Source organism: Mizuhopecten yessoensis, unplaced genomic scaffold, assembly GCF_002113885.1.
Source record: "Mizuhopecten yessoensis strain PY_sf001 unplaced genomic scaffold, ASM211388v2 scaffold4535, whole genome shotgun sequence".
In the NCBI taxonomy this organism is placed as follows: domain Eukaryota; kingdom Metazoa; phylum Mollusca; class Bivalvia; order Pectinida; family Pectinidae; genus Mizuhopecten; species Mizuhopecten yessoensis.
The window spans coordinates 788,154-801,530 of NW_018405595.1; the positions used below are offsets into that span (position 1 = coordinate 788,154).

Below are 13,377 nucleotides of genomic sequence, written 5' to 3' on the forward strand. Positions count from 1 at the left end.
TTCAGTAATTTACAATAAAAAGTATAAGGTTGGACACGTACTGACAGGGCAGCTGAATTTTGGGATGATTTGTTTTTCTGTCGAAAAATAAAGGTCAGAGTTCAATAGCAATTTAACACATTAAGATAAAAATTTGAAACACTGTCCACAGGACTTTGTCTGATTATTCATATCAAAAGTAAAACTTAAATGTTCTTGTACCTAAAATGAGCCCAATAAAACATTCTGACCCTCATTAAATTTTGTAACAAAAGGATGTTATTTATTAGTTAGCTAAAGAAGTTTGATACAAGTAAAATGTGTCCTGTAACAAATATAGCGGTGATATAAAATATGGATTTTAAGGCTTTGGACTCATTAAATCAGATCCCACATATACATATATTTTATTTCTAAGGGATAATCATATTCTTTTCGATTTTGAAGGATTTAGAGTTCATTAAACAAAAGTCATACATTACAGTACATCCATAATGAATCATGTTTCTGTAAACACTATGGTGTCCTAAAGTTTAAAAAAAAATGAAACCATTTCCTACATATTAGCATGTAAATAGCATTTTGTTGCAATTGATGAGATTCCTCTAAATAGAACTTATGCTACAGAAATACGGAGCTTAGTTAATCCAGTCACCAATACTCTAGTTGTATCGCTATAAAGCCAACATTTTATGAGACAGGTCACCTTTTTTTCCTGACATTTGTCCAAGCAATCTAGTGTCACGAAATCTAGTGACTTTTGCTGGAAATGAAGGTGGGTTGGATTATCAAAGCTTGTCTATATAACAAAAACAGTCCTTAAGTAAACATCTATATTTCACTTGAACATTTTGAAAGCTTGTAGTTAGAAATATTCTCACAAATAAACAAACAGTGGGCTACTTTAAAAGCATTTGCAATGTACGTAACAAAATCTGAGAAAATTAAAATGGAATTTACAAAAGTTTGCGATCACATTCTTTAACATGCAAACAAAACATATAATCCTCATGTTTTTTTCTCCTTTCATTCCGAAATCTTGAGAAAAGAAATATTTCTTATTGACAATCACAAGCAATCTTATAATATGGCCTCTTGCTTAGATAAAGAGCATTGAACACACATGTTTTATAGATTGAAACAGATCCGTATTTCCCAGTTGTTTTAATGACCCTGAGCAAAAGGTCTGAACTATAACAATGATATCTTACAAATATCTCCTGAAGAACATAGCAAGTAATGAGCTCTGAAATTCCTTGGAAAGACGCCCGTCTATCAAACTTTAAACTTCCCAATAATGTATACATTTAAAACTGGGTAGACTGGAACAGCTAGTATAAAGGATCAAACAGACATGGTGTTCAAGGGAGGATCTAGACAGAAATAAAAGATGTACTCTGAACTCCATGGAAGGATGCCAGACGATCAAATATTTACACAGTGTACTGTATTGGTACACATTTAAACAACCAGGTAGAATAAAACATCCTTCAACAGAAAAAATACATATCTATATCTATATTCTTCAAGCACTTGAAGCTGAAACTTAATATTTCTATCACAATTTTTGCACTGTGTCTTTCTTTTACATGTGTCAAATAAAAAGAAAAAACTCCTAAAATTATACACATTATCAAAATAGTTTACATGCACACAAACAGTATTTCTGTACATCACATTTCAAAGGCATTGAACCTCAAAAAAGTGTTGACAGATAGCTTAGGAAAATTGTCAACAACTAAACAAAAATAACACATATCAGTAATTGAATCTTGTTAAAGTTCTTTTCTTTTCTCAATTAAAATAAAATCAATTTTATTCAATTTCTTCTGGTACTTTATAGGAAATATATATGGTTCAAAGATTTTTTTCTCTCTCAAAAACTCAATTTTTCCCTGTATTATCTACTGTCTTACAATATTATTATGCTAAATGACAATGGCATTTCTTGAAAACAAATAGATGTACATTTATTTATACGACTTCCCACTATTAATTATAATCATTAAAGCTATGTAATACATTTTGTTGATTCTTGACTTTTACGTCAACACAGGAATATTTAATTGCCGTAGAGGCACGAGCACACAATACTATAAATAATACACTTACCCATCTCCGAACAACAATGTCCACCTCATAATATTTACCGTATTTTGTGTATATTGGGTGAACCAATGACGTAAAACTGTTATTTATTTGAGCATTTGTGTAAGTTCTTACTACCTTTAAGACAGTGATACAAACGAAAGAAGTGATTGATTGATGAAGTTAGAGGAGGTACATGTAAATCATTGGGTCCTTGCATAGCTCTTATTCTGTCCATTCCTTTCCCATATCTATATGTGTTTTTATCAGAAGAAAAATCCATTACCATGCAATTTTACTTAGAAAATTGAATAAATATGTTTAATTACACTAACTGAACATTTTTATCAGATTGTTTCCATCAAATCATTTTAACAAATGAACTCGAAATATGTTACTCTGACAAATAAAATGATAGAAAAAAAGGTAAACAAACATATATTGTGATTCTGAATTAGATTAATTTGATCAACTGTTTACAAAAAAGTATTATGACTGTACATTATTCTGCCATGTGCGAGACTAGCTTCGTGGAATTCACTTTTGACATGTATATTTTACTTGTATTGCTTGATGTTGAGGACATCGGTAACGTAAAGTTGAGTGATGAAATAGTGCATGGAACATAGGTTAGGTTATTATGTCATCATGAGTTAACACTACATAACCAAAGTGCCCTCAACAGAGAGAAATACTAGTTTTAATACATCATATGATCTTGACATGAAAACAAAAAATAATATTGACTGTCGCTGCTGATGGCATTTTATGATGGCGTAAATACCTGAGTAATCGTCACGTCACAATACTGAATAGGATGGTGGTCAAACAGAGACCAGATACATTAATAATGGTCGTAGGAATTGTAGTGTAATACACCAATATTGTATAGATATTGTAGTGTAATACACCAATATTGTATAGATATTGTAGTGTAATACGCCTATATCGTATAGGTATTGTAGTGTAATACACCAATATTGTATAGATATTGTAGTGTAATACACCTATATCATATAGGTATTGTAGTGTAATACACCAATATTGTATAGGTATTGTAGTGTAATACACCAATATTGTATAGGTATTGTAGTGTAATACACCAATATTGTATAGATATTGTAGTGTAATACACCTATATCGTATAGGTATTGTAGTGTAATACACCAATATTGTATAGATATTGTAGTGTAATACACCTATATCATATAGGTATTGTAGCATAATACACCTACATGTTATAGGTATTGTAACACTTACATCCTATAGTTGGTGTAGTGTAATATACCTATATATGGTATAGATATTTTAGCATATTACATCTACTGTAGCATGATACACCTACATGGTATAGGTATTGTAGCATAATACACCTACATGGTATAGGTATTGTAGCGTAATACACCTACATGTACCATACATGTAGCGTAATACACCTACATGTACCATATATAGGTATATTACACTACACCTACTGTAGCACGATACACCTACTTTAGCATGATACACCTACATGGTATAGGTATTGAAGCATGATACACCTACATGGTATAGGTATTGTAGCATGATACACCTACATGGTATAGGTATTGTAACACTTACATCCTATAGCTGGTGTAGTGAAATATACCTATATATGGTATAGATATTTTAGCATATTAAATCTACTGTAGCATGATACACCTACATGGTATAGGTATTGTAGCATAATACACCTACATGGTATAGGTATTGTAGCATGATACACCTACATGGTATAGGTATTGTAGCATAATACACCTACATGGTATAGGTATTGTAGCATAATACACCTACATGGTATAGGTATTGTAGCATAATACACCTACATGGTATAGGTATTGTAGCATAATACACCTACATGGTATAGGTATTGTAGCATAATACACCTACATGGTATAGGTATTGTAGCATAATACACCTACATGGTATAGGTATTGTAGCATAATACACCTACATGGTATAGGTATTGTAGCATAATACACCTACATGGTATAGGTATTGTAGCATAATACACCTACATGGTATAGGTATTGTAGCATAATACACCTACATGGTATAGGTATTGTAGCATAATACACCTACATGGTATAGGTATTGTAGCATAATACACCTACATGGTATAGGTATTGTAGCATAATACACCTACATGGTATAGGTATTGTAGCATAATACACCTACATGGTATAGGTATTGTAGCGTAATACACCTACATGGTATAGGTATTGTAGCGTAATACACCTACATGGTATAGGTATTGTAGCATGATACACCTACATGGTATAGGTATTGTAGCTCAATACACCTACTGTAGCATGATTCACCTACTGTAGCATGATACACCTACATGATATAGGTATTGTAGCATGATACACCTACTGTAGCATGATACACCTACATGGTATAGGTATTGTAGCGTAATACACCTACATGGTATAGGTATTGTAGTGTAATACATCTTATCATATAAGTATTGTAGTGTAATACATCTTTATCATATAGGTATTGTAGTGTAATACATCTTTATCATATAAGTATTGTAGTGTAATACACCTATATCGTATAGGTATTGTAGTGTTATACACTTATAACGCTCACCATGACTTTTAAGCAATTATGGCAAAATGTTCTCATTCACTGAAATTGCAAGCATTGCCTGATTTTGGGTCTCACCTTTCAACACTTTAAGGGGTAAAACACCCTTCCTTTATATGGTATCTGATTCCCTGGGACAAAGGATGATACATAGGAAATGTTCTTGAAATATTGTCAATTGTTCAGAAGGAGTAGGCTGAAAATGCTCAATTACCAACATTTGAACTAAGTCTACACTTTTCTTTTACACAAAACTTGAATACCAGGACCAATGATGTTTTGTTGAGATCTGTGTAAATGTAGAAATGAAATCCCAGTTGTTTCACAAACATGAAACTAAGTTCTGATGGGAGGGCCAAATCACTGAGCCAATCTTTGTAGCATGATGGTGTGGTAAAGTGCGAGGATCTCAACAATATTCAAGTTATTACTCCATTTTGGCCCCACAACCAAGCCCCCAGGAGGTCTAATCCTTCATTTGTACAATAAAGGATGCTTCCAGTCTGGTTTTGAAGAAGTCATTTGAAGAAACTGTTGATGGACGACAGATGCCTTTCTATAAAAAGGTTGAGCTCAAACTTATTTCACCAGTAACACTGACAGAACTATATTTAACGTATCAGTACCCTGGAAATGAAGGAGGTCATTAATGATAATAATGATCAGTATAATCATGCTATCTTACAGGTCACACCATCATGCATGCTTTGTTGTGTAGCTTTCAAAGGGATATATCAATTCTGTAGTCCATATCATATACTCATCAAAGATATTGCACAAGTTGTTGTAATTATGACCACTTCCGGTAAGGAGATCACTTTCACAGTGACTATAAGTAAGTATATTTGTATCTAAAAAAAAAAGCGAAACATTGAGTTTTCAATAACGAATGTACTGGTACTGATAAATTGCTGTTTCACATTTTTATCAGTTTATATCAGTAGATTTATACAGAAATGCAGTATACTTTCAATATGTCAGAAAAATCTTTGTCAGGCTATTCCGTCTTTGCGTATTGCAGAGTTATCTGCTCTTGTGAGCAGGTATTGATTGTTACGTCATTTGTTTGAGATTTACGTCATTATTTTTTGAGAAAACGACATAATTTTCATACACGAACCAATGTCATAACAATCAATACCTGCTCACAAGAGAAGATAACTCTGCAATACGCAAAGACGGAATACTACAGCATCCCGACTCCGAGTTAATGAAATGCTGGGAATATCTCCATCTTATATAACAAACAGACAGTAGATTGTTATCTGCCTTAGTGTCAAACAAAGAGGGTACTTATTGTAGCATGGAAGCACTAAGTAGATTTAAAATGGTACTTTTGTGTAATTATCTTGAGGTAAATTACAGATAACATCAATGGTAAAGAAACAGCTAAATCTGTTGGATGTTTACGGATGATCAGACCATGCCAGTCACTGGCTACAACAGATTCATACAGCTGCCTCTACTAAAGATATTACATTAAGTTACTTTTCTCAAAAACCTCAGATCCATCAGGATATTATGCATTCTGGAAAGTTTTGATATATAACACATTTCCAATTAAAATGCCAGCATTCACACAATGACCTCATCAACATAAAAAGCAAATTTGGCCTCCCCACTATGGATCTCCATATATTCCTGTAGTGAGTCGGTAATACAACAAATTTAAAAAGAAGTAATTTAGAAGTTCAATTCCATTTTGATAGTGACCTTCCATGAAATTCATATTGACTCTCTTGATTTATGGGGTTCATCATGTTATGCCATTGACCGGTGAGTTAACGAAATTCTATGTATCACAAACTGCACCCATATGTGGGTCAAATTAAGGTATGAACCTAGTATTGTTTTATCTCATAATAACATAATAAAGGGCAGGCCATTGAGCACATCACAGGTAACATAAAGGGTATCTATTGGAAAAGAAAATAGCTCCAACAACATTTGTTACTTAATAAATAAAAAGAGAAAAATATTTACCACCTAGTTTCATAACCTATTTGAACATGTGATTTAAGATCAACTCCGGAAGTTTTCTAACTTCACAACATGATATTTAACACTTTAAATCTTGAACTCTATCCGTTCAACAGAACTAGATTCAAAGTTATGGTACTCATCAGTTACCATACTCACAATAGTCCTGATAATTTACCATATTCTCACCAGAATGATATGACCATTCTTAATTGCCTATTCATTCATTAGCTGAAAAGCCGTCTCCTCAGTTCCATCCAGATATGAAGTCCATGCCATATGTTGCACTTTTTCCAGAAAGCAGTAATAAACTTCATATTATCGTCAGCTTAAATCTGGAAATGTCCAAGTTTTCAGCGTCACTCGTAACTAAAAGCTGCCATATTTTCCTTGTCTCTAGTCAAACTGCCTCCTTATAATGGGGAAATGGATCTTTTCAGATACACCTTCTCTCATAAATGGTAAGATGGTTTCCTTATTCTGAAATAAATAAAGACATATAGCAGACATATAAAATAGTTATGAATGTAAAGAAAACCTAAAACTATCATAGTTTGTTGTTTTGATTTGGTTTTGATTACTGTACTGGGGTTAAACATCCCTGTAACAGCCAAGGTCAGATTTTCTTGGAAATCCTCATAAATATGAAGTCAGCTAATGAAATGACCAACAGAGATAGCCACTTAACCAATGACCGTTGATAGAGAAATCTTCACATATTCATTGTATATCTTAAGCTTTCAACCAACCAAAGAAAATATCATTAGTAAAATAAATGGTTACATTCTTTCATACCAATAGTCAAGAGGGTTTACAACTTTTTTCAAAATCCATTGTAGAATATTCATCTGACAGGATAAAAATCACAATAAATTATTTTTGGTAAAACAAATGTAGCAGTACATTTTTTCTCTGTTATAGGAAACCTATAACAGAGAAAAAATGTCATATCATGAAAAGGTCATAAGTAGAATGGTTTCTCCCATTCTTATCTGTGTATGATAAAACTGTCCTGGGCAAGAAAGGGGTGTAGGATGTTTTTTTCTTTCATATTCGGTCATGTAAGATAACGCTGGCCATGTAAGATAACCATGCTTGCTGAGTCTATCTTACATGGGCTAATCACATCACGTAGTAATACAAAAACTAAGGGGAGCAACTCTGGTGGACATGTTATATTCGCCCGGCTCTGTATTTATTAATTGTACCTATATATTTCTTTTACCAGTAAATTGATTAATTACATGATCAGTCATGAATTAAAAATTTGACAACAAAAACATAATTTGTTTTCTATTTTCAACTAGGAATTATATTTTTCTCTGTGCATTAAGTGAGATGTACAGTAAGTATTGATGAGATTCAAAGATGGCGCTTAGAAAATGCCGTATGGAAAACAGAAAGTTGAATAACAACTAAACCATAGAGTTATCATGAAAATGTGTTGTTTTGTGGGTACAAAAATGTTGCGGTTTGAAGGTATGGTGAATTCATTTCTACTGCTATTTTTGTTTTTAAACCACGGAGAAAGTATTTCAAAACTGTAAGATGGCGACCGCCTGTGTGCAATAATGCATTGAGAGGTGAAGTATTTGTTTTTTAATGGTAGATATGAGAGAAAAATACTCTCTCATATGTAACAGTAGGTGGATAGAGAAATCCTCCCTTGGGGATCATAATTGGGATAAAAGCCTCGGGTTTTACCCCAATTTTTGATCTCCTCGGGAGGAATTCTCTATCCACTTCCGGTACACATGAAAGAGTCTCATAATCTTATATCTAATATCACAACCGGACAACGATAGTATTAAAATCAGGAAAACTCTGATGTGGCAATGTGGAAACTGCCAATAGAAGGGAATCAAAAATCGAAATTAACTTGTAAACACTCTAACTCAGAGAGGCAAGATTTATTATTTTTTATTTACATGTAGACAAGTAAAGATTACAAACTGCCCTGGTAGTTTTTCATTATGTTTTATAAGTAAGGAGCTGTAGGGAATCCACTCACAGATCCACCAAAGAATGCTATCAAATTGTCTCTCATAAGAAGTGTTGGATCACCAGACTAGTTAAAAATTGTACCAGTAGCAGTGCCTTTAGGGAGACATGCAAAATAGAAAGAGTATGTAAATGAGACAAGAAACCTATATGTCCTAAGCGCCAAAACATTTCGGCACTCGCAGCTATCATTCTACAATTCTAACACTGCCCAACCATGTATTAATTTACAGCTGAGTAGACTGGAACAAGTGGAGTAAAGTATCTTGCTCAAAAATATAACACAGTGCTGTGCTGCGACTCGAACCTGCAACCTTCGGTCACGAGCCTGGCGTCCTACCACTAGACTATCATGCCTCCTTAAAACACTAAATGCCTCTAAATGGATTATATACATACCCTTCTTGTCATATTTTCTCTTGATAATCTATCTCTCTTTTCATTTCTTGAATCCTTTAAAAAAGAAAAGTGTCACATCATTACTTCATGGTTATATGTTTCTATCTATCAAACTTAATTTAAGTTTAAACTTACCTTGTAGGAAGCACATGTAAGATTATGCAACAGTGCAGTGCCCATCATTTATCTAGAATATAATCTTTGCATTTGCCTAGTGCATTCATACAATATTTTTCCTATTTTTTCAACATCTACTCAATAACCATCAATCCAAGAGTCCTGTAAACTTCTGAGTTGAAAGGTACCAATTATATTCAAATAAATGAGCTATGACCTACATTGAAGGTCAAAGCTAGAATCCTATGTGTTAAAATCTTCAAACTGTTATTTTTGGATTTTACAAAATAAAGGATTCCCCTGTCAAGTAGACAAGAGTTATCTCCCCTAGTATAAATGTTCAGCAATAGCTGTGTTGAAATTAGAAAATCACTAATATTAGTCTAGCCGTCCATTTTTCTGTAGTTTTACAATTAAATCACTACATTTGATCCTAGGTCTAACGGGATTAGCCCGACAACATTTATCATGTCCTATTGGGTTTCCACTAGTTTTCACACTGATTAAGGGACTCAAACTTACCACACATTCAAATATGACGATGAATATTAACCACAGCAAAGAGGACAGGAGCAGAATCACCCACACAACATTGTCCTTCATCACCACCTCTGAAACATAACCACATTAACATTAGACTTCAGAGTCAAATTCCAACTTTCCACAAAGGACAAACACAGTAGCATAAGTGTATTCATCTTTTCACACTCCGTAACTGTATGAAGTGAAGATCTAAACCACTGATATGTTATGACCTAAGGGCAAAGTCCACAGGGGCAGGGAGTGACCCCATGGCCAATCATTGTAGCATGATTGTTATCATCTATTCATGTGCACGTTTTTAATATGTGGACCATTCAGATTTGAATCATCAAAATCATTCTCGTTAAGTCGGGAACACATTAAAGAATTGTAAATCTTGAAGAAACATACAGAAATATTGCTTTAAATTATGTTATTATTTTTATAGTGTATATGATGTTATCAATTAATACAAATGAGAAATATGCTGTGATACAAACCTAATCGATTGATGCTGAAATACTGGAGGACCCTGTACAACCTTTTGACAATGGTACCAGATCTTGCACAAGTTCCCTACAATATAATCCACAACAATTCTTCATAATTAACCATCTCATACAGGTGTAGTAACCATCATTTATTACCTACACATAGACTTGTCACCATTCATAATTTACCTACTCATACAGGTATAGTTAAAGGGGCTGGTCGGGGAAAAAATGTCATATTTGCTAAAATGGTATACACATGTTTAAATACTTTCTTATGAAATATACCGATTTAAATTTTGCTGAAATTCACTCCCTAAGAGTAAAAATTATAANAGTCATGACAGGCACGAGGTATCAATACCGTTATATATAACAACAACATATAGGTAGGAATACTACACTTGCATCATACATGACCTTTGAAAACAATTATTTACGTATAGTATTGCTGTCTTGTCCGCTAGTTGAGTCCGACATGGCACATGACGGCGTGCTATTGTTGTTATCTTCACTGCCTCACTTTCGAAACAACCATGTGACATATATAAATAGATCTGCGCTAAATTTACGCGGGGCTTCCCCAAGATTTCAGTGGTCAAAACTGGACATTGCAAGCAGAACTCCACCATCATATTGCCGTGGTATAACTTCTGGAAGGCCAGAGAACGCATTTAGACCCATTTATTTTGTATTTTTTTCCCGACCAGCCCCTTTAACCATCATTTATTACCTACTCATACAGGTATAGTAACCATCATTTATTACCTACACATAGACTTGTCGCCATTCATAATTTACCTACTCATACAGGTATAGTTAACCATCATTTATTACCTACTCAGACTTTTCTCCATTTATAATTTACCTGCTCATACAGGTATTACAGGTATAGTAACCATCATTTATTACCTACTCATAGACTTGTCACCATTTATAATTTACCTGCTCATACAGGTATTACAGGTATAGTAACCATCATTTATTACCTACTCATATACCTTTCTCCATTTATAATTTACCTGCTCATACAGGTGTATTGCTATTCATTTATTTACCTGCTCACAGAAACCATAGCTACATGGACTGCCATTTGGTAGAGATCCTGTATTTTTCAATGGTGTACAAGCTCCGGTGCTGTTGGCGTTTTGACAACAACGCTTACATAGGTTACCTTCATCTGAAGTATAAGAATGTTGTATCACAAGATGCTCTATATAGGCTTTATATGTGTGAAACGGTCATCTTCATCAAAGTACCCACTGAAACTAGACAGTCACATCAAACCAGCTTTATTCCCAGTTTGTGTATATAGGAGAAACAGAATTTCCAACTCATGATGATTAATAATGTTTGTTATTCATTCTTGTGGAAGCTAGCAGGTAATATTTGAGAATCGGCTCACTCGAATGAATTTAAACTTTAACCATAACTCATTAAATACCCTGTATAAACACAACCCATTATTGTGTGGGTTTCTCTACAAGACAACATATAAATTGACTAATATATACCAGGAAATTTTCACAGCAGCTATAACTTTCACCTTTTTCACCCTTCTGTACTAATTTAATCCACAAATATTCCAACAGCATTCCCTACAATACAATAGTAGGTGAAGTGAGAAATGATCACAGGAGGAATAGGGACACTACCTTCACAGATGCACGGGATTTTGCCAAGTTGCTGACACTGTCCAAGACATACACCTCTCCTACACACTCCGCTGGAATCATAGAAAGACAAAATATAGTTACTTTCTTTTCCTGAAATTTTATTCATTTGCTTCTTTTTTGTCCCTAGATAAAAAAGATCAGCATATGGTATTATCCTTATTGGTGATCAATAGCTCTCTCATTAGGAATTAAGAGATCTCAAAATACCTTGTTTATCTGGTCCTAAGGCAGTTTATTACAGTGAAATTTATCTCAGCTACATCTTGGTTACTCATTATGTCCTTTTTTAATTTAATTCCATGCACCAAACAATATCAGACTACTTTCAAATGTGTGCACAGATCAATGTTCAAAAGTATCAATTATATACTTTTTCTTATTAATGGTTGTACATAAAATATGGGTACTTGTAATACAGATAATATCATCCCTTACGGATATACAGATTTGGACAGGGTGGGTGGCTGATGCAGTGGAAAGCGCAATCACAAAGACAGCTGGGGTTTTATTCTCTGATCTGCCATGATAAGTATAGGGGGCACCTGCCTGGCGATGTAGGTTTTCTCCCAGGTACCCCAGTTTTTTCATGTTCAAACCCTCTATGCATTGCCATTCATGCCAACAAGAGCAATTATTAAAAGTTGATTTTCCCCCCATTATTATTGCAAAATAATAAAGTAATACAGATATAATCTAGGTCAGCTTTAAGAGAAGGATTTAGTACTTACTCGTCAGTACAGTTCCGCCCGTCTCTAGAATTATCAGCCACAGGGCAGGTTAAATCAATACCGCTGTATGTGTTAAGGAATTCAACACAGATTTTGAACAGCAGCAATCACATCCTTGTCAAGTTCATCTAGAACTTCAGTTTACATGTAATACTTTTATAATATTTAAATAGGACATTCAAAGAAGCAATCAGACCTCATTAATCTGCTACCACTGTTTTAGCAGCAATTTGGTCAAGTTAGTGTTTTTAGTAACAAAGTCTTTTTGTTCTAACTGATTTTGTCTCATTAATTAAGGTTTTACACAATTCAGCTATGCTATCTTGGAACTAAAGATGAGGCTTGATAGCATAGTGTGATTTATATTTTTTATTTATTATTTTATTTAAGATGAAGAAAAAATGTAGGTTCTCAACCTTGTATGGGAGCTAAGGTGCAAGAACCATAATCTACTGTCTGTATGTGATAACTCCAATATTTTATTTATTTTCATTATTATTCAGGAACATTTTATAAATATTTCTATATTTTATACCTTAATTGATGCATCTACAAAGATTATTTTATTTTGGAAATCATAACCTCAAAAATTTGTTTTCAACAAGCAAATTCGTGGAATTTATATCCTCCGCTTTCAGTACATATTGTAGGTAAACATTATTGAGGTTAGGTTTAAACATGTGAGTATTGTGCTGTTGAGACATAATGTATAACTTGAAACTCAAAGAAAAAAAAGCCTTATCTAATATTTGCTAGAGGTATTAAGCGGAAACTGCAGATAAT

General features: G+C 33.6%; 1 protein-coding gene and 1 long non-coding RNA gene across 5 annotated transcripts in view; one reads left to right on the forward strand and one right to left on the reverse strand.

The window, feature by feature from the left end:
* The first annotated feature begins 3,407 nt into the window (after positions 1–3,407).
* Positions 3,408–5,533, forward strand: LOC110449223. The gene is made up of 2 exons (XR_002462829.1): positions 3,408–3,653; positions 3,764–5,533. It is a non-coding gene; the product is annotated as an uncharacterized LOC110449223 (long non-coding RNA).
* Positions 5,534–5,798: 265 nt separating this feature from the next.
* The window catches only part of LOC110449224 (ADAM 17-like protease), a 36,948-nt gene continuing 29,369 nt past the window's right edge, over positions 5,799–13,377 (reverse strand). For all 4 annotated transcript variants that reach the window (XM_021495945.1, XM_021495942.1, XM_021495944.1 and 1 more), the window contains 7 exons: positions 12,595–12,657; positions 11,846–11,916; positions 11,249–11,370; positions 10,200–10,275; positions 9,700–9,788; positions 9,061–9,114; positions 5,799–7,140 (listed from right to left, as the gene is read on the reverse strand). In XM_021495945.1, the coding sequence (XP_021351620.1) occupies positions 7,057–7,140; positions 9,061–9,114; positions 9,700–9,788; positions 10,200–10,275; positions 11,249–11,370; positions 11,846–11,916; positions 12,595–12,657 (559 nt within the window). In that variant the 3' untranslated portion in view covers positions 5,799–7,056. The remainder of the gene's footprint in view (positions 7,141–9,060; positions 9,115–9,699; positions 9,789–10,199; positions 10,276–11,248; positions 11,371–11,845; positions 11,917–12,594; positions 12,658–13,377) is intronic.